Source organism: Candida pseudojiufengensis (assembly GCF_024610245.1).
Source record: "Candida pseudojiufengensis strain CBS 10847 chromosome Unknown scaffold6, whole genome shotgun sequence".
Classification (NCBI taxonomy): domain Eukaryota; kingdom Fungi; phylum Ascomycota; class Pichiomycetes; order Serinales; family Debaryomycetaceae; genus Lodderomyces; species Lodderomyces pseudojiufengensis.
The window spans coordinates 686954-712649 of NW_026261522.1; the positions used below are offsets into that span (position 1 = coordinate 686954).

Consider the following 25696-nt stretch of genomic DNA (forward strand, 5'->3'; position numbering starts at 1 on the left):
AAAATAATTTTAAAGAATTAACTTATGCTTTTAATTGCTCTATATATACTCTTTATCTTTGAATGAATAACTCCCCTACTTTTGTCAAGAATTTCTTCAAGGCACCTTTTAAATCATTTGTTATATTCTTATTTAGTACCTCAAGTACTAATTCATACATCAGTGGGGCATAATTAATAAAATCCTCATCATCTAATTCAAAATATCCTTCATAAATTTCTATCACTACTGGTTTCCAAGAAGTAATATTTCTCTTTTGATTTGTTTCATCAAATTTCAAATAATTGTCGATAATTGATAAACATAAAGGATGTAATTTACTTAAAATGTTTCGTTTGTCTTCTGGTTTTGATTTATTATCATCACAATAAACTCTGAACATTATATTTATAAATACAGCTGATGATGTAGACTCTTGTTTTAATAAATTTGGTAATCTTTCTATAACCCCTGCATTCCATAAACGAACTCTTAAGTCATAGTCATCATTAAATGTCTTTGCAAATTCGTATGAATTGTATAAAAGATCAGCTGTATCCATTAAAAATTGGTAAGGGATTGTTTCATAAAATGTATCATTCTCAAATAAATCAGATAATGTTTGAATGAGTAGTAATTGCAAAACACTTTTAACTACTATTGAGGATTTATCTTTTGATTTTTTCAATCTCATTTCATTGTCATCAAGTATATGATTTTTAAGCTCTGAATTTTCTGATCCATCTTTATTAAAAGGCTCTATATCACTATTATCTTCTTCTACTTCATCTCTTAATGGGTCTAATAAAAATAATTCTTTTGCAGTAGTGAGTTCAAATAAACTTTCGAAAGTTTCTAAAATTTGTTCCCAATGCCCTCGATCTAGTTTCTTTGCATTATCTGTTAATAAATTAGTTAAACATTCCCGTCCAATTCTTGCAATAGTATCATTTTCTTGACATATACAGGATGTAATCAATTTCAAGTATTCATTCAATAAATGGTTTAATTCATCAAAATAATGGGTGAATAGATTTATCATGCTCTTTAATGCTTGGATCAATGTGGTTGATAACCAAACTGACAAATTATCATTCATTTCATCTAAACCTAACTCCCAATGATTACTTAAAACATTAAATATTGGAAATAATATATCTTTACTGATCAAATTCCAAAATTTTTGATCAAAATGCTTTCCATATTTCATAAGTAAATCGAATAAAGAATTCAATGCTCTAGATCTTACTTCTAACTCTTCGCCTGTCATAATTATGTCAAAAAATCCTAATAATACAGGGAACCAAAGCTTTGTGAAATGTTCATCTTTTTCAATCGATTCTAAATTTCCATTGTTTTCGTCAAAAAAACTATACTGAGCAATTTCATATATTAATTTTGATAACACATCCAATGATAATAAACTAATTTTTTGAAATCTCTCATTTTTAGCAAGGGTCGTAAAGCAAACAACCAAATCTCCAAATGAATCTTGTCGTCTGACTTCTTCAATATACTCTTTGTTTATCCAAATTGCCATTTTATAAGACTTCATTACTAACGATTCTTTATTTTCTTTCGCACCAGCTGTACATACATTAAATATTGTCTTCCAACCTGACTTTATTTGACTTGCTCTTGCTAAGATCATATTATTCATGCATTCAAGTACCATGTCTTTTACCTCTAACGATCTATTGTGTATAATGACATATTCAAAAGGTTTCAAAAATTCTTTTTGAAATTTGAAATTTGCTAATTCCTCAATTTCAAGAAATCTCATTGATAATTGTCTTAATGAATCCAAAGCAAAAAATGAAATTGACGGATTAGAGTGACAGCCCAAAGCATTAAAAGTTTCACCCATGGTTGCCCAAAGATGTGTCCATTCTAGACGAATTCTATTCATGTTATAGTAACATATATCAACAAATTTCTGTAACGAAAAAGTTCTAGGATGACTACTTTGACCTGATGAATTTATTTCTTCTTTTGAAACTTCAGATAATGCTTTAACAAATTCAACTATACTATTTCCTGTCAAATTCGCACTATTTGTAAATACTTTGTCAATGGCAACTTCCAAGTCAGTTTTGAGTAGCAATCTAGCAACTTCAGGTGAAAGATGTTGATTATGAAATTTGTTTGCTGCTGATTGTGCTGGTGTTTGAGATGCAAATGAACTAAAAAAGCTTGAACTTGTACTTGAACTATCAGAAGAAACTCTGGTTATTAGTTTTGCCGTCGTAACATCGGGTATAGAATCTTGATCAACACCTTGTGCAATAAGTTGAAGACGTTCAATTTGTGATATTGATCGTAATATTTGAATCCATGCTCCACCTAATTTATCACCTTCTGCTACAGCCAAATCTAACATAATATAAATTGCATCAACATTTTTTTGTTTCATTTCCTCGTAATTATTCAAATTTTGAAATTGTACCAAAGCTCCAATAAAAGATGCTCGAGCATAATCTAGATTAAACATACAAGCAATTCTTAAAGATAATTTTATACCTTCCAAACATGCCTTAGTTACATAATGTTCATCATATTCCTTAAAAGGTGGAGTCAAACCAGCTAAAATTGACATCCATAAAGTATCAAATATTGATTTCACATGTAAAATACTTGTTGCTGCATAGAACATATTATCATCATCCGTAGATGTTTTCTTGCCTAAATTCTTCATCAATTTCTCAGTCTTTTGAGACATTTCCTTTGATGCAAATATATATGCTTCACGGTTTAAATCTCTACTACTAAAAAAACCAGATGATGCACTTGTTGGTGTTACTGTTAAGTCCCCTGCTAATAACGCGGCATGTTGCTCTGATTTAAGCTTTATTTCATTGTTCAAAATCTCATCGTAAATCTTTTGTAATAATTCTCGAGGTATATCCTTACCATCATCGATTCCAGAATTATTCATAACAAAGCTGTCAAATGTCATTCTATTTTTAACTTGTGGTGAATGTAAATCTGTATTAAGCATTATGACCGAATATCCTAGTATGTAAGCTGTATCTGCATTCGCGAATAATTCAGGATTACCCATAGTATACCTTTCAGCAAATTTCAACAAAAATCTATCAATTTTTTGAGCTTCCCCAGGTAATCTGAATGATTGTAAAAATCTTCTCATGGCATCCACAAATTCTGTCTGATTAAATTCCATTAAATCAACAAATGCATGCATTATAGCAACATTCTTCTCATCACCTTCACCAAGATACTCACCTATAGAAGCTTTATCAAGTCCATCAACTTCTAGAAGAAATTTTGCAATGTCAGTTGGAGAATCTGAAGGAATAAAGCCATGATTTACAAAATAAGCTATACCTTTTTTAGCTTTTTGATTAAATTGTTTGATGCCTTCTAATAATGCTTTTTTTCTTTGTTTCTGATTTTCAAATTGCTCGATCTTATCAGTCTCTTTTGAAGAATCATCACCGTTTATGAATGATGGGTTTCTACTCACATTTGCAGATGTATTGTTGGAGTCGGATCTGTTTCTTGATAATGAAAGTGATGAACCATTTGTTGGCAGCTGTTGTGGTTTAACACTCAAACCTTTTTGAGCCCAGGAATACAAAGAACGAAGGAAAGCGACTGAACAACTAATGGATGTCATTTTCAAAGCATATTCAACAGGAAACAAGTAGTAAATTTCTGGGTCGGGTGGTTTTGAAGACATTGTACTTGACGTTAAATTTGCTATTTTACCAACGTCATATACAGAAATTCCTTTTCTTCTGTTTTCTATAAATGCCTGTTTCTGTTGAGCTGTAACCTCAACTCTTTGTAAAGACAATTTTGTTAAATGATCAATTAATTTTTCACATATATTTGGCATATTTCTATCACAATCATAATTGAGGTAAAATTCTATGATACATCTTGAGTCATTACACAACCTTTCTATTATGGACAAAAGATATCTTTTTTGATGAGCACTTGAAGATTTCATTTCACCCACTGGGAAATATATTTCATCCCAAAATACAGGAATCTCTCTTTTAAATTCGGATCTTAAATTCGATATTATTATCCAGAAAATTTCTAATGATAATTCAAATACTGGTGCTAATGCAGATGCGGCATTTTTTGATAATGCTTGATTAATGTAAGGTCTTACGGAATTTATCAATCTTTCATTTGAATTTGATGACACTAATAAAACGTCATGACTTAAAAATATTTCAATATGTTCCCTTAATATTGTATGAATTATATGAAGAGATAATAACTTTGACCTCACAGAGTGGGATTTCATATCAATTGTTGTTGCATCTAATGATTTAATTGATAATTTGCACATAGCTCGAAAGACTAAGAATGCATCCTTGACAGCCAAATCCTCTTCAGTATCACTTGCTGAGCTTGCTTCATTTACTTTGTCACTGTCATTAATAGAAGTGTTGATTGTTTCCAATTCTGTTAAAGTTAATTTTGTTTCTGGAAGGTTTTCGGTTGATGCTAAAGTCAATCTTGTGGAACTATTAGTTTTACTTCTTGAATTCATTGAATCACGAACTCTTTGAAAAATTGCGCCAATAACTTGTGTTAAAATACCTTGAGCAATAGCTTGATTTCTAGCAGTTAGTGAAAATATGAATACATTATAAATTTGTCTCACAGCTTGTAACAAAGATGCACCATGACAAGGCATTAATAAAATAGAATGCATTAAGGCACGAACTACTTGTAATTCTAGTTCAGGATCCGTACCTTCTCCATCAAAACATGTAGATATAACATTAACTGATTCATCTGTTAGTTTAACTTTGTCAAAATTATCATCAAATTTGGCATAGTCAAATAATTTTGCAAACAAATCAACTGCTTTGGATTTTAAGTCAACGCTACTCGATTCGCAACATGCCTTTAAAGAATCAAATATTATATGAGGATCTCTATCATCATAATTGTTGATTGAATCAAGGGATTTTTGGATTTTATTTTTGAAAGATTCATTTTTCTTGGCCTCTTTGGAGTTTAGTATTAGTTCAAATGTTTTTTTGAAAATTTGTGTATTATCAACGGTAGCTGTAGATGTTGAAGTTGATGATAAGGTTGATGATCTAAGACGTGACTGTCCATTTGTGGGAGCTGTATTTAAAGTTAAACTTGATTCAGTGGCTTCAGTTATTTCAACTACTGGTGAAGATTCTTGTAATGTTTCCAGATTTGAGTCATTTTGGGAACTCTTTGCATGAATACTCGATTCACCATTTTCGGGTGTATCCTTAGCCTCTAGCGTGTCTTCAGTTTCCTTCGTTGTTGTATCCTCGACAGTTGGTTCATCGATTGGTGTTGATTCCTTGAGTACTTGATCTTTATCAATTCCATTCAAATTTGTAGAATCCTCTTGTTCCAATTTCTTAGACAATTGATCATTCTCGTTATCTTCCTCACTCATTAATATACGACTTGAAACGTAATTGGTAATGTGCCTTGTGTAGGATTTATGGCTTTATTGATTTGATTTGAAATTAATATTTGTTTGTTGTTTAGATTGATTTTTCTGTTGAACTTCAAAAGTAATTTTGTGTCCGCAAAGAGATTTAAGATAAAGGGCTCGATAAAAATATATACTTATTAATTAGAATCTAAATATACATTCTAAAACTCACTTAAAGCAACAGCAGTAGCTTGAAAATCATCATGAGATATTGAAACATTGACACATTTAACACCAGCTTCCTTAGCGGCTATAGCAGCTGCTCCTGTAAGTCTCACTTTTGGAGCATTATTATCATCTCTAACAATTTCAATATCAATTAAACTAGCACCACCACCTTGAGATTTGACTCCTAAAGCTTTAAATGTAGCTTCTTTAGCAGACCATGTTCCAGTAAATGAAGCTTGAGGATTTGATGATTTATTGCAATATTCAATTTCCCCTGAAGTGAAATTTCTTGATACAAATGTTTCATTATTTAAATTTAATTCGGATAATAATTCAACATCAACACCAACTCCTTTTGATGTTTTATTTAAAGTCGATAAAGCTTTTGCAGTTTTGTTTGAGATTTCACTAATGTAAGATTTATTTGATTGAATACCTTTTGATGAAAATTTCAATTCTGATTTAGTTTTTTCAACTCTTGCTAATGGATCTAAATAAACAGGTTGTTCTAACTCATCACCATAAGGAGCTTTATCTTTTGCAACAAACATTGTATTTCTTGTGATAGCATTATGCATATATCTATAAGTTTTTCTATTTCTTGCTGCAACTCTTGAGGCATAATCTTCATAAGTTGATCTATCCAATACAGCATACAAATAATCAGGATGAACAACAACCGCTTGAGCACCTTTTTGTCCAAACCCAAACGATGTAATGGATACCGCTTTAATACCATCGGTTTGAATGGATCTTGATGGATATAAAACATATTCATATTGTTCTAATACTTTATCAACATTATCAGCATTTCTATTACCTGGAACAATACCCGATTCTAATATTTGAATAGCACCATTCAACATCCAAGCACCTGCAGCACCTTTTGGATGACCAGTAAGATACTTTTGGAAAACACCAAATACTGGATTACCTTCAGATCTACCCAAATGTTTCATCATACTATTAATAGTGGCAGATTCGTTTTTGTCATTTGCAACAGTTGAAGTACCATGGAATGAAGCAACATCAATATCGTCAATAGTTAAGTTAAAAGTAGCTAATGAACCTCTCAATGGTGCAATTCTAGGATCAGATTTATAAAATGAATTACCCCATTGTTTTTTAGCATCTGAAACTTGTCTTTTAGATTCTCTATATATTTCTTCAGCTCTTTCTTTAATGAATTCTTCCATAATAAAGTTTGATCCAAATTCATCTTTAGCTAATTCTGCTTCATCTTGTAAATTATTTAATTCAGATTCTTCCCACATTTTAATTTGATCTAATCTTTTTGATAATTGTCTTTTTCTATATTTAATGTTTAATAATGGTGATGGATATTTCAATTCACCATGATGTTCTTTAGCAGTGGTTAAAATACCTTTACCTGGAGCTGGAACTGACCTACCAATCTTATCAGTTGCTGTTGCAGTCATTGCTAAAACAGCATGAATTGGAACTCCCATTTTTAATGCTAAATCAGCAGTCATAATAACTTGAATACCAGAACCTTGTGCTTCCATAAACCCATTCCTAGTTGTTGTAGTTGGTCTTGACATTTCTTTTGGTGTTCTACCATGTTTAAATTCATCTTCAGCATTTGAAGTTGCATTCATATTAGCGAATTCATAAGATCCTTCTTCTTGGAAATCATCATAACCTCCTACCATGACAACTTTAGCTTTACCCGATAAAATAGTTTCAATACCAATATCAACTGATTCAACTGCAGTAGCACAAGCTCCAACGGGTGTTTTTATTGGACCAGATGAAGATAATAATAACATATTTACCCAAGCAGCCATAGTATTGATGAATGATTCTTGTAAAATATCGTTTTGAACTGGTTTATCTGCATATCTATCTTTGAACATACCTCTAAGTGCACTAACACCACCCATACCTGAACCTGAACAATTACCAACTTCTGATACATGTACATATTTATAAAATTCATATGGATCGGTTATACCTGCTGATAATAAAGCTTCCACTGTAGCAACAAGAACATATAAAGTAATTGGATCGACTTGATTAATAGTATCTTCTGGAATACCATAAGTTCTAGCATCCCATCCAGTAGGAATTTGACCAGCAACTAACCTATCAAATCTCAAAGCTTTTGGAACAAATAAAGTTGCTCCCTTCAAAATTCTTACACTATATTCACCACTTTCTTCAATTTCAAATACTTCACATTTATCACCATGCTCATGTTTATATTGATCTGCAGTTTCTTTTGAACATTCAAAAGGTTCCAAATCATGTTGAATAACAACTTCTTGAATCATTTGTTTTTTCTTTGGATCGTATCCATGGAATAATTCTGGTTCAATCAATCTAATTCCTGAATGTTCTAATATTTCTTCTTCATATTTTTCTTTAATATCTTTATCATCAACAGGAGCTTGAGTTTTAGCATCAATCCATCCACTATATGGTTGACCTTTTAATAAACCATTATGGTATTTAATCAAACCCATGATCCATGCCATTTCAATAGCTCCCTCTAATGAGAATTCACCTTTAGATTCCATCTCCCATCTTGTTCTTGAATTACCCCATGGTCCAACTTCCGCAAAACCAGTAACAACAACAACATTTTCTAAATCTAACATACCTTCTAAATCAGGAGCAATTTCTTTAATTTGTTCATATGATTTCAAAGTTGGGAAATCAAATTTCATATTAGCTCTTGGTTGAACTGTAACTTTAGAATAATTAGCATCAACATTATCACCATTAATAACTTTTTGTTCAATTGCAGTTTCAATAGAGACAGCTCTTCTAATATCAGCATTTTCAGTTAAATCATTTCTTAATTTTGAAGTGAATTCTTTAAGATTATCAATAAATTGTAAACCACCATTCAAATCAGCCATGATTGGATTCTCTTGACATAATTTAATAATATCGGGAGTTAATAAACCTAAAATATTGAAAGCCATTTCTTTTTGTGAAAAAGTTCTTACACCTAATTTTTCAATACCTTCAGCAATAATATTATTGGCACTCATTAAACCAGTACCTCTAGTCCATCCAATTATTGCACCACAAATAGTTAATTTAGTTCCCCAGTCTTCTGAATACCATCTATTAAATAAAGTTTCTAAAGATATTTTTGATTCTGAATATAATCCATCAAATCCAAATGTTCCATGATTAGGTGATAAAGGTAAAATACATTGAGCTGGTCTTGTATCTGTATTCTTTTTAGATTTGACAGCACCTAATAATCTTAATAAGTTGGTTAACATAATTCTATGAGCAAATTCTGATTTTGAATCAATATTATCAATACCATTACCATTTTCTGGAATAGCTGCAAATGGAATAATAACATCTAAATCCCAACCTAAACCTGATTTTTTATCATAAATATAATTAACTAAAGCATCAACATCTTGTTTGGATCCTTGATTAAATGGAGTAACCACCAATGTAGAACCAGCAGCTCCATATCTAGCATACATATTTTGATAATACTCAGTGACTTTTTTGGAAAAACGTGATGTAGTAACTACTACTTTAGCACCACCACTTATTAAACCTTGTAAAATTTCAGCACCAATAGAGCCAGCACCAGCTCCTGTAAGTAAAACATATTTATCTTTGAAAGTTAAACCATTAATAGCTGCTGATTCCAAACCATCGAGATAAATTGAAGATAATTTACGATCATATTCCCATTGACCAGAATTCTTGCTTTGTATATGTAAAAATGGAATTGTTTGTGGAGGAACAGTTGAAGATACAGGTTGAATAATTGAAGTCTTATCAGGTAAAGAAGCAATCTCATCATCATCAGAAGCAGTGGATAATTCATCTTCTGGTGTATTAGTTCCAGTAGGGATAGCTAATGCATCTTTTGTACTATGTAAAACCTCTATTTCCTTAGATTTATCAACAACTTTCAATAATTGTTCATAAACTTTTTGTAATTCTAATTTACTATCTCTTGAAGCTTGCTTTGTTATAGCTTTATAAACTCTAGCTAAATCTTCTTGAATAGTTGGTTGTTTAATCTTAGTCATTGAACCACCTTGAGCCATTTCGTAAACATATTGTTCAAATTTTCTAACTGAATCTTTATTAACTTCTTCATAAACAATATCACCTTTAGCACCAACAGTAGTTTTTGGACCTGTAATTCTTGTAACATCTTTATAAACTGGATCTTGATCGATGACTTGTTTACAATTATCCATCAATTGTTCACCTAATCTCTTGGCTAACCTATAAGTTTCACCTCGATATTCAGGACACAAATCAATATGATACTGCATGAATTTAATTAACGTTGGATTTGATCTATTCATAATTTGAATACATTGATTAATAGTTTCTCTATCAACTGAAGTCAATTTACCAAAAATAATATCATACCACATTGATAAAACATCTTGTCTTGCCCAATTCCAATATGAATCATAAGTTCTAGATTTCAATGGTGAAAAAGCTGGTTTAATACCTTTGGCATAAAATTCACCATGTTCTGCTTCCCATAAATCTAATTCTTGTTGTAAAACTGAAGTTGCTTCTTTTTCTTTAATAAATGATTTCTCTCCTTTATTTAAATCTACTTGAAGATATCTTGCTAAAGTTTCTAATTGTTGTTTTGCTAATTTTTTATTTTCTGCTGTTAATGCGTCTAAAGCTGCAGAATCAACAACAGCTGAATTTTGAGATGAACTTGATGAAGTTGGTGATGATAATGAAATACCTGCATGAGTTGCATATTTACCAGCAATATCATCCAAAAATGTCTTTGCATCAGCTTCTGAACCTAATCTTGTTGCCGGTTCATTACACAAAGCAGTTAATAATACTGAATCTTGTCTACCTGGTCCAAAACCATATCTTGATTCCAAATATTTTCTTGCAATTGTTATTGAAAATCCTCCTGGCATTTTAGAAGACATTAATCTACCAATTAAAGATGTTGAAGTTTTACCTAATGATCCTGAAAAAGTACCTTGAAATTGTTCTGCTAATTCAGTCAATGGAGTTTCTTCTGGCTTTTCGGGTGTTGATCCAAATTCTTTACCTAAATCTCCTAATATTTCATTTTGAACAGTCGATTTACCATTAACAAGATCTTTAATAGCTTTTGACATTGGAACAGCTTCCAAAGGTTTTTTCAATTTTTGTGCAACTAAAACATGAATTAATAATGAAGCCGAAACGGGTTCATCTGGAATTGAAGCTGCTGCTACTGTAGATTGAGGAGCTGCTGATACAGCTGCTTTTTGTTCTACTGCTTGTACTGGGGCTGATTCTTTGACCTTATCTTCTTTTGGTTGTTCAACTTTTGGTTCTTCTGGATCTGGAGTATAATAAATCTCTTTAGCATCTTTTGAATAACATAAAACTTGACGTTGTAATGATAATGCTGCATCATATGATTGATATTTAGCCTTAATTGTTCTTGAAGCCATACCTGCTAAAGTTGGAGATGGTCCAATTTCAATAACTCTTTCAGTATTATGTTGTTTTAAAAATACATCTTGAGTTTCAATCCATCTAACTGGTGAAGCAAATTGATAAGCTAAAAGCTCTGTCAATAAAGTATGAGATAATTCTTGTTCAATTTCTGGTTTCATTTTGAAAATTGATTATCAATTGAAAAGTTGATTTATGGAAATTTAAATTGAAAGATAAAAGATTTTGGTAACATTTTATAATTTATTATCCTTTAAATGGGTTTTTTACCCAAAAATAAATAATTACACAAAATAAAAACTCCGAATGCTAATTGTACAAGCTGATTAAATCTTCGCAAGAGACTAAGAGCATCAACCATAATTTACGGAATAATGTATTGATTAAATTACTCACTTGTCTAGTTTAATTTTGATATCATTATCTTTGTACTATTGTCCAACGTCTGCTTGTAATTACTTATCCCAACTAATTTGCAACCAACAAAACAAAATAAAAAATAAATAAAATAAAACCGTGTTGAGTAAAATGGGAAAAAAAAAAAAAAAGTTGAGACAATGAAAAAAATGAGAAACTGAAAATAATTTGAAACATCTATCAAAAGTTTTAAAAAAATTTTCACTTAGCTTAAACTTTTTATATCAATCAAGTATAGTTTTCACTTAATATACGACAACATATTCATACATACAACATCATTCTATCATGTAGTTAATAATCCACCAAAGCTTAATGCCTTCTCATCTACCCTGATTATATTCGTTTATTTTCAGTTTAAAATGGTAAAAGAGAACACTTTTGCATATTGGAAGAAGAAAATTTTATTAGATCATCTCCACCCTGAAACAACCGACTACAATGTTATTTTAGGACTATTTTAAATGATCTACATTTTTTATTCATATCGTTTTTTCTGGGATTTTTTGTCTTATATTAAAGTATTTACAATTTTATCAAAATAAACATCAAATCCATCTCTATAATTTACATTTTCATCACATTCAAAAACATATTTTTCATTAAACATAAACCATTTATAATTATTTTTATAATAACGATTATATTCTAAAACAAAATCTTGAAATTTTAATTGATTTTGATCAATATTTGAAGAAAATTCCCAATATTCATTTGCAATTAAACAATTATTTCTTTCAATTGATTCTAAAATATTAAATTTTATAAATTTTAAATTTTTGGGAATATATGGTAATAATTGTAATATATCTTTTTCTAATATTGTTATTTCTAAGTATTTTAAATTTTTAAAATTTATTAAATGTTTAAATTCATTAAATTCTAATTTTGTATCCATCAGTAATGAAATTATTGATTTATTTATATCTTTTAAGGAAACTTTGATTTGAGATTTTAATATTAATGTTTCTAAATTTAATTTTGATATTAATTTAGCTATACATGGATCATCATCCATTTTAATTTTTAAATGTTTTAATTTGGGGAATTGTTGATCTAACATAAAATTTCTTTTATATGTACAAGTATCTAAAGTTAAATCAATAACTTCATCAAATACGAAATTTTGAACATCCATATTTCGTAGTGTTAATTTTGATGCATTTGTTTCTGCAAAAGTAGTAAGAGTTACATCTTGCAATGGTAAATTTAAATTTATATCAGTTGTAATATTACCATTTAGTTTTTTTAGTTGTGTATTATGTTTCAAAAAACTCAAAGGTATTGATGCATGATTCCAATGAAATTGTTCTAGTTGAGTCATTAATGGTAAACTTGTTTCAAGATATTCAAATAACTCCAAATCTGGTAAATCTGGTACTTTCTCAAATCTTAGAAACTTAACTTTTGATCCATTTTCATTAACTTGTTTAAAAAATGCTTTTAAACAATAAACTGAACTTATATTGACAGCTCTTATAAATTTATTTCCGAACTTGTAATTATTATAGTTATATTGAAATTTATTTAATGATCTTGAATCATGTTGAAATAATTTTGGAGTTGAATCAATATTTATAATTGTATATAATCTTGAATGTAAAATACTATAAAAATATGAATTTGTTAACATAAGTGAGATAATATCATCTTGATATAGTAAATTTCCCAATTTTTCTATGATTTCAGTAGGCAATTTTTGTAGCATTAGTTGGTTGATTTGATCATTTGATCATTTGAATCGTTTGAGTGAAGTTATATTAGTATTTATAAAAGATATAAATCAATCCGTTTCGGAATTTCTTCTTATTATAGTTACACAAAATTGCGGTTTTTTATCTTTTCGGATCTATAAATCCAAAAGTAAATATGTGGAGCTTGTGGTAAATGCGAAAACGGTACCATTATTTATTGGCAAATTTCAACTAGGAATAAGTTTAAATATACTAAACTTAGCTAATTGCTCTTGGTAAAAATAGAGCGTGAAATGTCCATTTAAAAAATACTAAATATAGTCTCATTATCATTAAAATAAATCATGTGTTACAGAGCTTTCATTCTTGTTGAAATAAGATCAGAATTGATCAAGGTGTAAAATAAATACTGATAACAGCGATAAGAGGATATACGGAGAGTTTGACGTTGAATTACTGAAAGTCTTGTTGCCGTTTATGAAAAAAAAAATTAAAGGATAAATTAAGGAAAGCCCGACGCGGGACTTGAACCCGCAGCCTTGAAATTAAGAGTCCCACGCTCTAACCGATTGAGCTAGCCAGGCTAACGCATATTGACAACTATGGCAAATAATGATATTCACGACCTTCATGTGGTGTAGGCAAAAGTCACCCTAGCTTAGCTTGACCTTCTTAGGCTCCAAAATTTTGGTTACACTTCCTCTAAAACATTACAAATTAAGGCGATTTTGTACTAAATCCATCCCCCTTCAATTTTAAAACAGTTGTAAAACGTCTCAAATGTCTTCCTTTTTTGGTATGTTTGAAGTGTTGAACTCTTTTGCACTAGATCAAATGTCTATTGACACTTGTATGACAAAGTGTTGGAGAACATATTTTATTTGTTGGTTCAAATCTTTTTCCAATGATTCATTCCTCAAACACCAATATATAAACTCAATATAAATTGAAAGTGAGGTATTTTATATTTGCTTAGAAAAGAATTCATCATCATTGACTTTGACTTGAGCTCACGGTTGGAAGTTTATAAAACTAATCCTGTTTTTTTTTTTGAAAATTAACTTATATTTTTGATCATTAACTTTTCTCTGTTTTGTTGCAAAATATTTTTCTTTCAAACCGGTTTCAAACAAGACGATAAACATTGAAATTTGAATACTCTTAAAATTTCCTTCACAGTAATCGAATGAAATTGAATACTCAATGTGATCTTAGATTCGGTCAGGTTCAAAGGTTATACACAATTCATTTTTATCATTTTTCATGTAAAATTAAAATGTATGTATGTACGGATTTTTGTGATCATTAGAATTTTGCAATTTGTTTCAATCTACAACAAGACATGAATTGTCGATATCAAGCAAAGTCATAAGCCTAGATAAACTGATTTAAAAAGAATTTAACTTTAAGTTTTAATTAGAGTGACGTTCTTTGAATACTGGCCAGTTTGGTAACCAAAACTTAAACGTATATCATTGCTGCAACAAAATTGGGAGCTGGTCTCACAGTTCAATAAACCCATTTTCAAGAGATTGTATCTTTCGATTATTTTCGTAATGCCTTACCTCCAGAGTAATGGGAAACTGCACTACTATGAAACATTCTCAACAAGTTTTTGATCATTTGAAATAATTCATCTAAGCATCTGGATCTGGATTCCCAATTAGTTCATTCAACTAGTTAAATAAACTTCTTTCACAAGTACAATACTTTTTTAATTTAATGTATAAATTATTGTAACTATATATGCCATTATAAATAAATTAAGATAAAATTCCACTATTTTTTAAATTATTTTCCATTATAGTTTCTTTAACAGCAGCCATAACTAATTCAATATTTTTTGTATCAGTTGCTTGAGTAACATGAGGATAAATATTTAAACCAGATCTATTAACTTGATTAAATCTCCACAAGATATATTTTGCAGCTTTATTTATATTATTACCACCTTGATAATCAGGAAAATAATTTTCTAATGGAGAAAATTGTAATTTTTCAGCAAAAATATCAATTTTATTTAAAAATAAAACAACTGAAGTTCTTGAAAACCATCTAGAATTTACAACAGAATCAAATAATGCTAAACTTTCTTCTAATCTATTTTGATTATTTTCTTCTAATAAAACTTGATCATATTCACTTAATGCAACACAAAATATAATTAATGAAACATTATCAAAACAATGAATCCATTTTTTTCTTTCAGATCTTTGACCTCCAACATCAAACATATGAATATTTAAACCATTCATATTAAAAGTATGATCATATATACCACTTGTCTTTTTTCTTGTTCTTAAAATATCAGTTGTGGTGGGAATATAATTTGGATTTGTAATTCTAAAAATATCAGATAATAAATAATCAGTTGAATCTAATAAATGAAATTTATTTTGATTTTTTATAATAAAATTTTTAACATTATTATTTTCATATATCTTGTTTATTAATTTTGCAATATTTTGATCAAAATGTAAATTTAATTGATTTAAATCAACTTCATATTCTAATATTTGATTAATTTCTTCTATATTTAAATTTATTAAATCATCATTTCCCTTTTCAATCATTGCATTTATTATATTTTTAATACAATCTAAAACATTTTTATAAACAAAAGGTCGATATTCAATTAATTCTTCTTTTGTATATCCAGAAGTATGTAAAATTTTCATTTGTTTTATAATTGTTGATTTCCCACTTTCTCCTGATCCTAATAATAAAACTTTTATAGTTGAATTTGAATCTGATGAAGTATCAGGTAGTTCATTATTATTATTATTAACTGTGCCATTATTATTATGATGATTTGTGCCATTGATTTCAGTATCTTGTTTTTCATTTTGATTTAGACTATTCTGTAGTGATTGATTTTGTTGTGAATTAGTTGAACCATTTGATTTTTCTAACTTGCTATTTTGCTTTGATTGCAGCAGTAGACGTTGATTTTGATTTTGTTGTTGTGTTTGTTGCTGATTTTGCTGTTGTTGTTTCGATATTTGTTGTGTTTGTTGTTGACGTTTATTCTGAGTAGACTTGTTGCTTGTTGGTTCTATCCTATTATCTTTTGAAGTGCATGAACCCATGATATTGAGTTTAGTATTGTTAGTTGTTTTTGATTATTATTACTTATTTCATAAATGGTGAAAAAAAAAATTCAAAATTATAATTTATTATTTAAATAAAATTGAAAAAAAAAAAAATAATAAAACAAGCGGGTTTACATTCTAAATGTATTCAACTACTACTTCACAATAATCTACTACGATCGTATGAAATTATTATAAAAGTGAAAAATAACAATGTTGCAAATGTAAATGAGTTTATCTTCAATTCAAACGTTTTTATCAAAATAGATGAAAAACATGAAACTGCTCGCTTACTCGGTTATTTAAAGTGAATCCGTCGATATTAATGGAAGAATTAAATTTTGAACTTTGGTTGCAATGTTTTTCATTTATTAATTAATTGAGGGTGAGATTTTGAATTTTTTTTTGTTGAAATAGCAAAGTTACCGGGGCTACAAATCAATCTTGAGGATTATCACTTAATTAGTTCATTAATTTAGTTAATTAAACAAGCCTTTTATAATTCAAATGGATCAATTAGGAGTGTTGTGTACTGTTTACAAAAGTGAAGTTCACTGTTAATATTGTACCATCTATTCATTCTTCACTCCACATAATTTATGAAATTGATTATGTTTCATAATTCAAATTTTTCAAATAAATTTCATTCCCCTTTTTCCTACACAAAATTGTTATTACACAAAAATGAATTTCAATTGTTAACTAGTAAAATAAAACTGAAACATTAAAACTCCTATAACAAATCAACTAAGTATTAGTGAGATTATCATCATGAAACTATACAACTTTAAGATGACAAATTACTTATTCTAACTTATTAGTTCTATAAATTAGAAGATATTTGATATGATTCTTAAATATAAAATATCTTTTTAATTCTTTTTTTTCTTAATTATTCTTTTTCTAAATTTAGAAATTTTCAGATGCAATTTAATTAATTATTGAGTATTTTATGCTAAGTATGTAAGCCGCACTATAAACCTAAATTGGAATAAACTAAATTAGGTTTAATTTCTTTGCTAATACAAAATCTACAAGTCGTAAACTTAATCGTAATTTTCAATTAGAAATTTATATTACAACCTATATCTATTTAAAAGCATATTGAAATATTGAAGGTTGAATTGAAACTTCAATTATACATCCTGATTTCCTTAAGCAAAATGTTCTTCAAATTATAAACGATTCATAACTCAATTTTAATTTGAAATTATATATCATATTCCCTTTTGCTTTCACATCATAGGTTAATAGCTTAAATGATTAATGAAAATTGTTATCAAGGTTTGGAATTAGTCAGATTTTATTGGATACATGATATAATAAATTTGATCATACTATCTCATTAAAGTTTCATCATATTTTATTATTTATATCTTCACTAACAACAAATTCAGGTGAAGTTTCATCTTTTTCAAGTTTTGGAGGTGATAAATTAATTTCATTACTTATTGATCTTGTAGATTCATTATTATTTATTGATTGTTCTTTTTCAATTTCAATATCTTTTTCCTTCTCTTTATGATGTTTTCCTTCTTTTTCTTCTTTTGCTTCTTTTTTTCTCAATTTTTCAGCATCTTCTTGATCTTTTATTTTTTTCCTTTCTTCTCTTCTTTTCTCTTTTGTTTCAAATTCATGCCATTCATCTTTTAAATTAAATAAAAATTCTAATTTTTCTGGCTTTGGTAAATTATTAAAATATTCATGATTTAAAGAATCTTTTGCTGATATTCTTTCTTTTGGATTAAATTTTAATAACAAATTTGATAAATTAAATGCATCATCTCCTAATAATTCCTTGTACTTTGATTCAAATTTTGGTAAAATTCTTGTTTTTAATTGTAAAAGATTTGACCAAGGTAATGAATTATACCAAGAATCTAAATGTGGTGTACCCAAGATATTATATATAGTACTTAATTGAGAAATTTCATCCATTCCATTAAATATAGCTCTTCTTGTAAATAATTCAACAAATATACATCCAACACTCCATACATCTATTTCAACTCCATATTTTGTATTTCCCATAAGCAAATCTGGTGGACGATACCATAAAGTTATAACTCTATTTGTTAAATCTGATTCTCCCATTGGTTTTGCTAATCCAAAATCAGTTAATTTTAATTGTCCAAAATTATTTATTAAAATATTAGCAGGTTTTAAATCTCTATGAGCTATATGTCTATCATGTAAATAAGCTAAACCTTCTAATAATTGTTTAAAAATCATTTTAATATGACCTTTTGAAAAATTTATTTGACTAATTAATCCAGTTAAATCATGTTCACAATATTCTAATACCATTTGAATAGAATTTTTTTCAATCATAACTTCTAATAAACTAACAATATTTGGATGATTAAAAGATTGTAATAATTTAATTTCTCTAAGGGTTGTTAAATCAATTTCATGATGCAGTTTTAATTTTTTTAATGCTATATGTTCATTAGTTGATTGATTATTTGCTTTATATACAAGTCCAAATGTTCCTCCTCCTATTAGTTTATCTATTTTTATTGAGGTGTTTGTTTCAAATGTATATATTTTTGGTAACGTAGGTACTATATTAGTTTGAGGAGACGGCCTGCTACTCTGTATAGATTGTTCGCTTTGTATTAATGGCTTGGGTTGAGCTGGTGGCTTACTTTGAATAGATGGTTTGTTTTGTATTGATGGTTTGTTTTGAATAGGTGGTTTATTTTGAGAAGAGTTATTGGGTACATAATAATCTTTCCTTCGCTTACTTGATGGACCAGAAGGGTAACTAGGTTGTGATCTTTTCTGTTGCTGCTGTTGTTGATGCTGCTGATGTTGTTGATGTTGATTCTGCTGCTGTTCTACTCGTTGTTGTTGATGTGATTGATGTTTCTGTTGTTCTGGTCGTTGATTTCTTGGACCTGTTGCAAATCGATTATTGGTATAGCTCGAACGAGATTGGTTGCTCTTGTAATCACGCAGTGGAGGCTGCTGAAACTGCAGCAGTCGTGGGCCCTTCGGTCTTCTATCTGACATTGTTAGTTGTCTTGTGATGAAATAATTTTGCGTATAGAATTGGTATCAAATATTTCGATCGGTCTTTTTTTTTTTTTGCAATATTGAAAAACATATTATTTATTTAAAAGGAAAAACTTATAAACATAGAGATAAGAAATAAGTATTATCAGAAACAGGAAAATCTCAATGACCTGATATTGCTCTATTTGATAGAAGTCAACTCGTCTAAAGAAAACTTTTGACGTCGAGTACTCAACAACATGAATTCAAAAGCTAATTGTGAAACCGTCTTTCTCTCATGTATCTGTTGCTAAGATCAATTGTACTTAATTTCAATACAATATGCTTGACCGGCCGCCAAATAACAACGACCATACTTGAAGTTTTTAAAAGACTTTAAAAAAACGTGACCAAACATTGAAAATTGCCATACTGATACGATTAGGAAAAGAATTTACCAAACCAAAATTCCTCATTACGCTTTTCTAGAAGTGCCTACTACGTATACCTCAACCAAGAAGGAGCAATATTTCCTCTAGTTCTGTAAGACTCGATACAGGCGTAGTCATTGCAACCTTAGTTCTGCCACATGAGTACAAATGTAAACCTTTAAATTTGAAAATTTATTTCCATTCCATTTCTAATCAATCTACCTTCATCAATTCATGAAACTGACTCATTCGATTCTCCCCATCAAATTCTAACAAAATTAGGTTTATTATTATCATCAATATATAATTCAGGTTGCCAAATTTCAATTAATTCTAAATCATATTCAAATTTTCCCATTGCAAATTTTTCATATTCTTCAAATATACCACTTAAACACCAACCTTGTAAAATTTTTCTCATTAATCCTATAACTAATCCTGTTCTATGTTTTCCTTTATTTGAATGAATTAATATGGGATAATTTTTTGGATTTAAAATTAATTGTAATGCTGTAGTTAAAGATTTAAGACTTTGTAAGTTTTCAGAATTCTTGTTGAAGGGTTCTTGTGATGAATTTATTAATAAATTATGAAATGTTATATTATTTTGATTTTCAATCCAATTAAGATATTGATTTAATATTTCAATTGATCCATCTTTTTCTTTTTTTTTCTTCTTTTTGGATTCATGACCTAAATCTCCTAGGTAAATTATTGTTTTTAAATTAAGTTGTTGTAAAAATGGATAATTGATTTCCATTGGAAAACCAGATCTATATATTCCATCTTCAACTAATGCAAAGTTTAATGGTGGAACTAGATTTATTGATATTTGAGGTTCGATTGTGATTAGTTTTTTTGATGATTCTTGATTCTGTCGTATTTTTGAATCTTCCTCTATGTCAGTTGTCATGTTATGGATTATGACGATGTAAGTATTAGGTAGATTGATAGGAAAGTCAGATGTCAGAATAATGTGTTAGATTCGAAGCGATTTTGAAACCTGGTTTTTGTATGCAGAACTATCTTTTTAGTCAAAAATAAATAACTAAATGACCGTTTGAAGAGACAAGATTCTACTACTTGGCCTTTCCTCTGATTTGTAGAGTAATTCAAAAAGCTGATACTTTTTGGTCCAGTGAGAAGATATCTGTGAATTCAAGCTCAAATTACAACTAACGTCTTCGAAGAAACTAGTTTACTGTTCAAATCAGTCATTTGTCAATTTGACTCAATTTTTGGTTTGTCAATCTAATCTTTCACAAAAATTTTCACTATGATGATTGTTCAGATCTTTTTGACGTGGTGAGTTAAACTGGGTAATTTATCAAGTTTATCAAGTGATGGCGAATACATTTGGGTTATCTAAAAATTAAAATCCGATATCGAAAAATCTAACGTTCCAGATCGAGACGATTAAAGCAATTGATTTCCAATCTACTGTAACACGTGTGACCCGGGTAGAACCTCCATCATTCATCTACTCTAAAGATGCATTCATCATTTATTCTGATGGTCATTGTCAAACTTATTTTGCAACTTCTTCAAAATCATAAAACTGTCATGACACAAAAAAATTTTTCAAAAGAGGAATAGATAAAATCTCACTAAGTATTTGAAACAATCATTAATTAACTAATTTACAGCCAAATAACTCACACAACTACTTTCCCCCACAACCATGTCTTGGATATTTGGAAAACCACAACCACAACAACAATCCTCAACCACAAGTGATGAACAATTAAAACAAACACTTGGGTTTGATCCACAAGAAATTTCAGATGTACAAAATATAATATCATCACCATTATCAAATTCATATGCATCAAAATTACATCCTTTAGCAGAATTAGAGAAAGGAGTTGAATATTTGGATTTAGAGGAAGAAAAATTAAATACTGTACAAGGTTCAAAAGGTTTAATTCCAAGTAGATCATGGACTGATGATTTATGTTATGGTACAGGATCAGTTTATTTATTAGGTTTAGGAATTGGTGGTATAAATGGTATAATAAAAGGTTTAAATACATTACCTTCAAATGCTCCTTTTAAAATTCAATTAAATCATGTTTTAAATAGTATAACTAAAAATGGTCCATTTTTAGGTAATTCTTGTGGTGTTTTAGCATTAACTTATAATTTAATAGATTCAAGTTTAGATGGTATAAGAGATAAACATGATGATTTAAATTCAGTAGTTGCTGGTGCTTTAGCTGGTGCTTTATTTAAAAGTTCAAAGGGGGTAAAACCAATGATTTATTCAAGTGTTATGATGGCTGGTGCTTCTGGTATATGGTGTGGTTTGAAAAGAGTTATAAATCCAGAAGAAAATGAAGTTAAGTTGTTGTAAGTAATATTAGTAATGAAAGGAAAATTTTAATGTACATATATAATATAGATTAAGAAAGCATGGGTGTAGGATTTGGTTTTTTTCATTATATTAAATTTCTATAAATTACTCTATCATTCATTATTCGTTATGGTTTTCATTATTCATAATTCTTATGCAGCTTCAATTTTTTGTCTTTTGGTTTCTAATTTGTGTTTGGGGATCTCCATGGTTCTTTTGGTAGGAGCATCAACTAAATCAAGCAACATATCATCTTCATTCCAATTTTCAAAAAAGTTTTCAATTTCATTACTTCTTTTCTCCATTTCTAATTGAAATTCTTCCTTATTAAAGCTATTCAGTTTTTGACAATTTTTATTTAAAATTTTATATATTTTATCATCTTTATCATTTTCTTTATTTTCTTTTAATTTTGAAATTTCTTCACTCATCATTTCAAAATTTTTACATTTTGCAAATATTTGATAATATTTTGATTTTCCAGGTATCATATTCATTATTAAAAATTTTGTTCCAGGAAAATTATGATATTTTTGACCAAATTCAAAAATTTCTGATATTAAAATATCTTGAGTGATTGGTTCATTTGATAAAATAGATGGATTTGATTCAGCAGCTTCTGCTATCATAATTGATAATTTATCATTCCCCAAAGCTTTTTGTATGGCTTTCAAATCTGATCTTGATTGAAAATTCCCATTTAATATTAAACTAACTCCATTTTCTTCTATTAAAGGTATTAATTTTGGTAAATAATTTAAAAATACATTCTGTCTATTTCTCATTATTGGGGTTCTACAATGAATTGTTAAATTTGAAATTCCAGTCTTGACTATTTTTTCAATTAAATTATATGTTATTTTAAAATTTGAATTTAATCTAATTTTACAAGATATTTGTTTTTCATAAACTTTACCAACTTTTGTTACAAGATTTCTTAATATTGAACATAAAAGATCAGGTGTTTTTAATAATTCTGCTCCCATTCCAGAATGAGTTGAAAATGATTTAGGACATCCACAATTTAAATCAATTCCATCTACATCTTCAATAACTTTTAATGCTGCTTCAACTGCTAAATCAGGATCTGATGTACCTAATTGTAAAATTAATTTCCCAGTTTCTAATGGATGTTTTCGGAATACAACTGTATCAAATGATGGTTTTTTATTATTTTGATGATTATTATTAGATGCTAAATAATCAATTGTTCCTAATTCATAATTTTCAACTCTTCTTGTTGTAATTAATTTTTTATCTATTATTTCTGGACTCCAAACTAAATCACAACCATATTTTAAAGCCATCAACCTCATAGGTAGTTCTCCACTTCGAACCATCGGCGCTAGACATATTTTATTAGTATAATCTAGCATTCTTTTGATCATTGTTGCAACAAAATTAAATGCATTTGTAAAATTTTAACCATTTTTAACCTTCTTACAATCAATGTCGTGAAACCATTTTTACGTCTATGTAACTCAGACAATAATTTTAAATTTCTTTTGCAATCGAATGACTTCGATGTCGAACATTTAAATACAATTTTTAGCTGGATAAATTTGATACGTAAGTATATACTTGATCAATCAACAATTATTCACTTCACATATAATATAACGTTTAATTACCTACAAGCAAGTAAGTAACATTGAGTGCAATTGAGAAATTAAATATTTGGATTCAATAAAAATCAAGCTTAGAATGCATAAGATATGTATATTCTGCTAATTCAATCAGCAACAATCAGCTACTTCCAATTCTTTCCATGCACTTCTACTTTGATTAAAGTCAACAATAAAAGTACAAGTGCATGGGTAAGATTTATATATTTTTAAGTAAGGTTCTTTCCATGCACTTGTAATCTTATAACAATAAAAGTACCAGTGCATTGTTATAAAAGTACAAGTGCATGGAAAGAACCGTACTTGAAAATATACAATTCTTACTCAAGATTACAAACTTATGTTGAAACTGGTTTAGTCAAATGTCATTTCAATGAATCAATCAACAATGCAGATTCAATTCAATTGTTACAGTATAATTTTGAAATGCTAATAACTCGTTTGCATTTAAGAATTAAAGCATTATCTAGTTCACCAATTACTGGGTCATCTAAGGAAGATGTGAAAGAAATCATCAGCAGATTTAACAAACAAAGAGTAACATTTAAACCCAAAATTGAAAACTATTTGGTAAAATATGTTAAAGCTATAGAGAAAATGGTATATGTAAATGAAGTTGGTAACTTTAATGAATTCCAAAAACACTTAAAGAACCAAAACCAAAGTGTCAAAAATGGTCAAAATTTTAGCCTAAATTAGAGCAATGCCAACTATGAATCAACAGCTGGATCAAAACAAGAAATAGTCTAAAATTCTCGTATAAAAAAAAATCGAAGAACAATTTGTCCAATATATCGACCTCAATTTCGAAAAGGACCATGATCAACTGGTAACTAGCAGAAGAAGAAGCCACATTGGAGGAATATCAATACAAATTGGAAAAACAAATTACTTAGCGTTTAGAATTGATCAAAAAAATAGGAAGCTCGAGATTTGGCACGTATATTAAGCATAAAACAAATGGTTATAAGAAAGTGCAATTCAAAAATTCCAGAAGTGTTGAATTTGATATCATTAAATGATCTTATGACCCAACGGATTCAGACAATTTTGGAATCTTCGAATTGTACCTTCATGGTTATAATCACAATCCATTTAAGTATGAGGTAATGTTGGCGGTTGTAAGTTTCAGCTTTCTTTTGTTGATTAAATCCACCACTTGTTGCATTAGCTTGTTCAGGATGAGGAATAGATTACATGGGACAATTAATTATATCTGATGACGAAATAAGGATATCAAATACATATGTTGAGTTACTCATTCCATGAAAAAATTAAATTAGACAAATAGGTTAGGACTGTGATTTGATCAAAGTTGAAAATTGTGACTTTCAAGTTTAATCTCTATCTTCTTGGTTACTTTACATATACTAGTCCACAATAGACCTATTTGCAATGGTATTTGTTAGGATGGTGAAGATGTCAAAAACTAGCAAGTCAATAACCATCAAAGAAGTATCAAATTTTAAAACAAAAATACGACAGACATGAAGTTATATTAATTCGAACACTTTTAATGTCATTCAAATATAGAGTGTGAGATTTTGAACATAAATCCGACGATAAATGAGAAGCAAAATATTCGCAAGCCTTTTGATGTTGTTTAATTTATGATAATTTTTTAATATCTCGATCTGATTAATTTTCAATTATGGAAATCGAAATATACAATTACTAAAGTTTACCAGTTTCATAAGAAGTAATAATCAGAAATTGTTAATAATCAATTATAAATTTATCTGGATTCCAACAAAAGTAAAGTCTGAATGCCAATTCCTATTACTACATATTGAAAAAGCATTTAGTAATGTATGGTTGAAAGGATGTTTAATGTATAAACGTCTTATACATATACATTTGCCACCAACATTAACTACTTTACATTCTCAATAAGTCAAGAACTAGTAGCCTTAATTTATAAATCAATAATACTCGGAATTTCGGAAAATTGAATGATATAATTGTGAAACATAAACATTTCGGATATTTAATATTAATTGAATGCTCTTTTTAAAAAGACCCAATAGT

At 28.7% G+C, this 25696-nt stretch overlaps 9 protein-coding genes across 9 annotated transcripts; 2 read left to right on the plus strand and 7 right to left on the minus strand. All coding sequences in view use genetic code 12, as the record gives it.

Annotated features, from left to right (window-relative positions):
• Positions 1–52: 52 nt before the first annotated feature.
• Positions 53–5404, minus strand: SEC7 (Arf family guanine nucleotide exchange factor; the record flags this gene model as incomplete). Its single annotated transcript, XM_051758818.1, has 1 exon — positions 53–5404. The coding sequence occupies one exon, from the start codon at positions 5402–5404 to the stop codon at positions 53–55; it is 5352 nt and encodes a 1783-aa protein (XP_051617132.1).
• Positions 5405–5607: 203 nt separating this feature from the next.
• FAS2 (trifunctional fatty acid synthase subunit) lies at positions 5608–11220 on the minus strand (the record flags this gene model as incomplete). The annotated part of the gene is made up of 1 exon (XM_051758829.1): positions 5608–11220. One exon carries the CDS (start codon positions 11218–11220, stop codon positions 5608–5610), a length of 5613 nt encoding a protein of 1870 aa, XP_051617133.1.
• Positions 11221–11987: 767 nt separating this feature from the next.
• Positions 11988–13184, minus strand: KGF55_000396 (uncharacterized protein; the record flags this gene model as incomplete). Its single annotated transcript, XM_051758840.1, has 1 exon — positions 11988–13184. The coding sequence occupies one exon, from the start codon at positions 13182–13184 to the stop codon at positions 11988–11990; it is 1197 nt and encodes a 398-aa protein (XP_051617134.1).
• A 1749-nt stretch (positions 13185–14933) lies between these two features.
• Positions 14934–16259, minus strand: GPA2 (guanine nucleotide-binding protein subunit alpha; the record flags this gene model as incomplete). Its single annotated transcript, XM_051758853.1, has 1 exon — positions 14934–16259. The coding sequence occupies one exon, from the start codon at positions 16257–16259 to the stop codon at positions 14934–14936; it is 1326 nt and encodes a 441-aa protein (XP_051617135.1).
• Positions 16260–17618: 1359 nt separating this feature from the next.
• On the minus strand, positions 17619–19277 carry KGF55_000398 (cyclin-dependent serine/threonine protein kinase; the record flags this gene model as incomplete). The annotated part of the gene is made up of 1 exon (XM_051758864.1): positions 17619–19277. One exon carries the CDS (start codon positions 19275–19277, stop codon positions 17619–17621), a length of 1659 nt encoding a protein of 552 aa, XP_051617136.1.
• Positions 19278–19952: 675 nt separating this feature from the next.
• On the minus strand, positions 19953–20603 carry KGF55_000399 (uncharacterized protein; the record flags this gene model as incomplete). The annotated part of the gene is made up of 1 exon (XM_051758875.1): positions 19953–20603. The coding sequence occupies one exon, from the start codon at positions 20601–20603 to the stop codon at positions 19953–19955; it is 651 nt and encodes a 216-aa protein (XP_051617137.1).
• A 768-nt stretch (positions 20604–21371) lies between these two features.
• Positions 21372–22043, plus strand: TIM23 (protein transporter; the record flags this gene model as incomplete). Its single annotated transcript, XM_051758886.1, has 1 exon — positions 21372–22043. The coding sequence occupies one exon, from the start codon at positions 21372–21374 to the stop codon at positions 22041–22043; it is 672 nt and encodes a 223-aa protein (XP_051617138.1).
• Positions 22044–22195: 152 nt separating this feature from the next.
• On the minus strand, positions 22196–23419 carry SMM1 (Smm1p; the record flags this gene model as incomplete). Its single annotated transcript, XM_051758897.1, has 1 exon — positions 22196–23419. One exon carries the CDS (start codon positions 23417–23419, stop codon positions 22196–22198), a length of 1224 nt encoding a protein of 407 aa, XP_051617139.1.
• A 437-nt stretch (positions 23420–23856) lies between these two features.
• Positions 23857–24367, plus strand: KGF55_000402 (uncharacterized protein; the record flags this gene model as incomplete). Its single annotated transcript, XM_051758908.1, has 2 exons — positions 23857–23881; positions 23964–24367. 2 exons carry the CDS (start codon positions 23857–23859, stop codon positions 24365–24367), a joined length of 429 nt encoding a protein of 142 aa, XP_051617140.1.
• Between the last annotated feature and the right edge of the window lie 1329 nt (positions 24368–25696).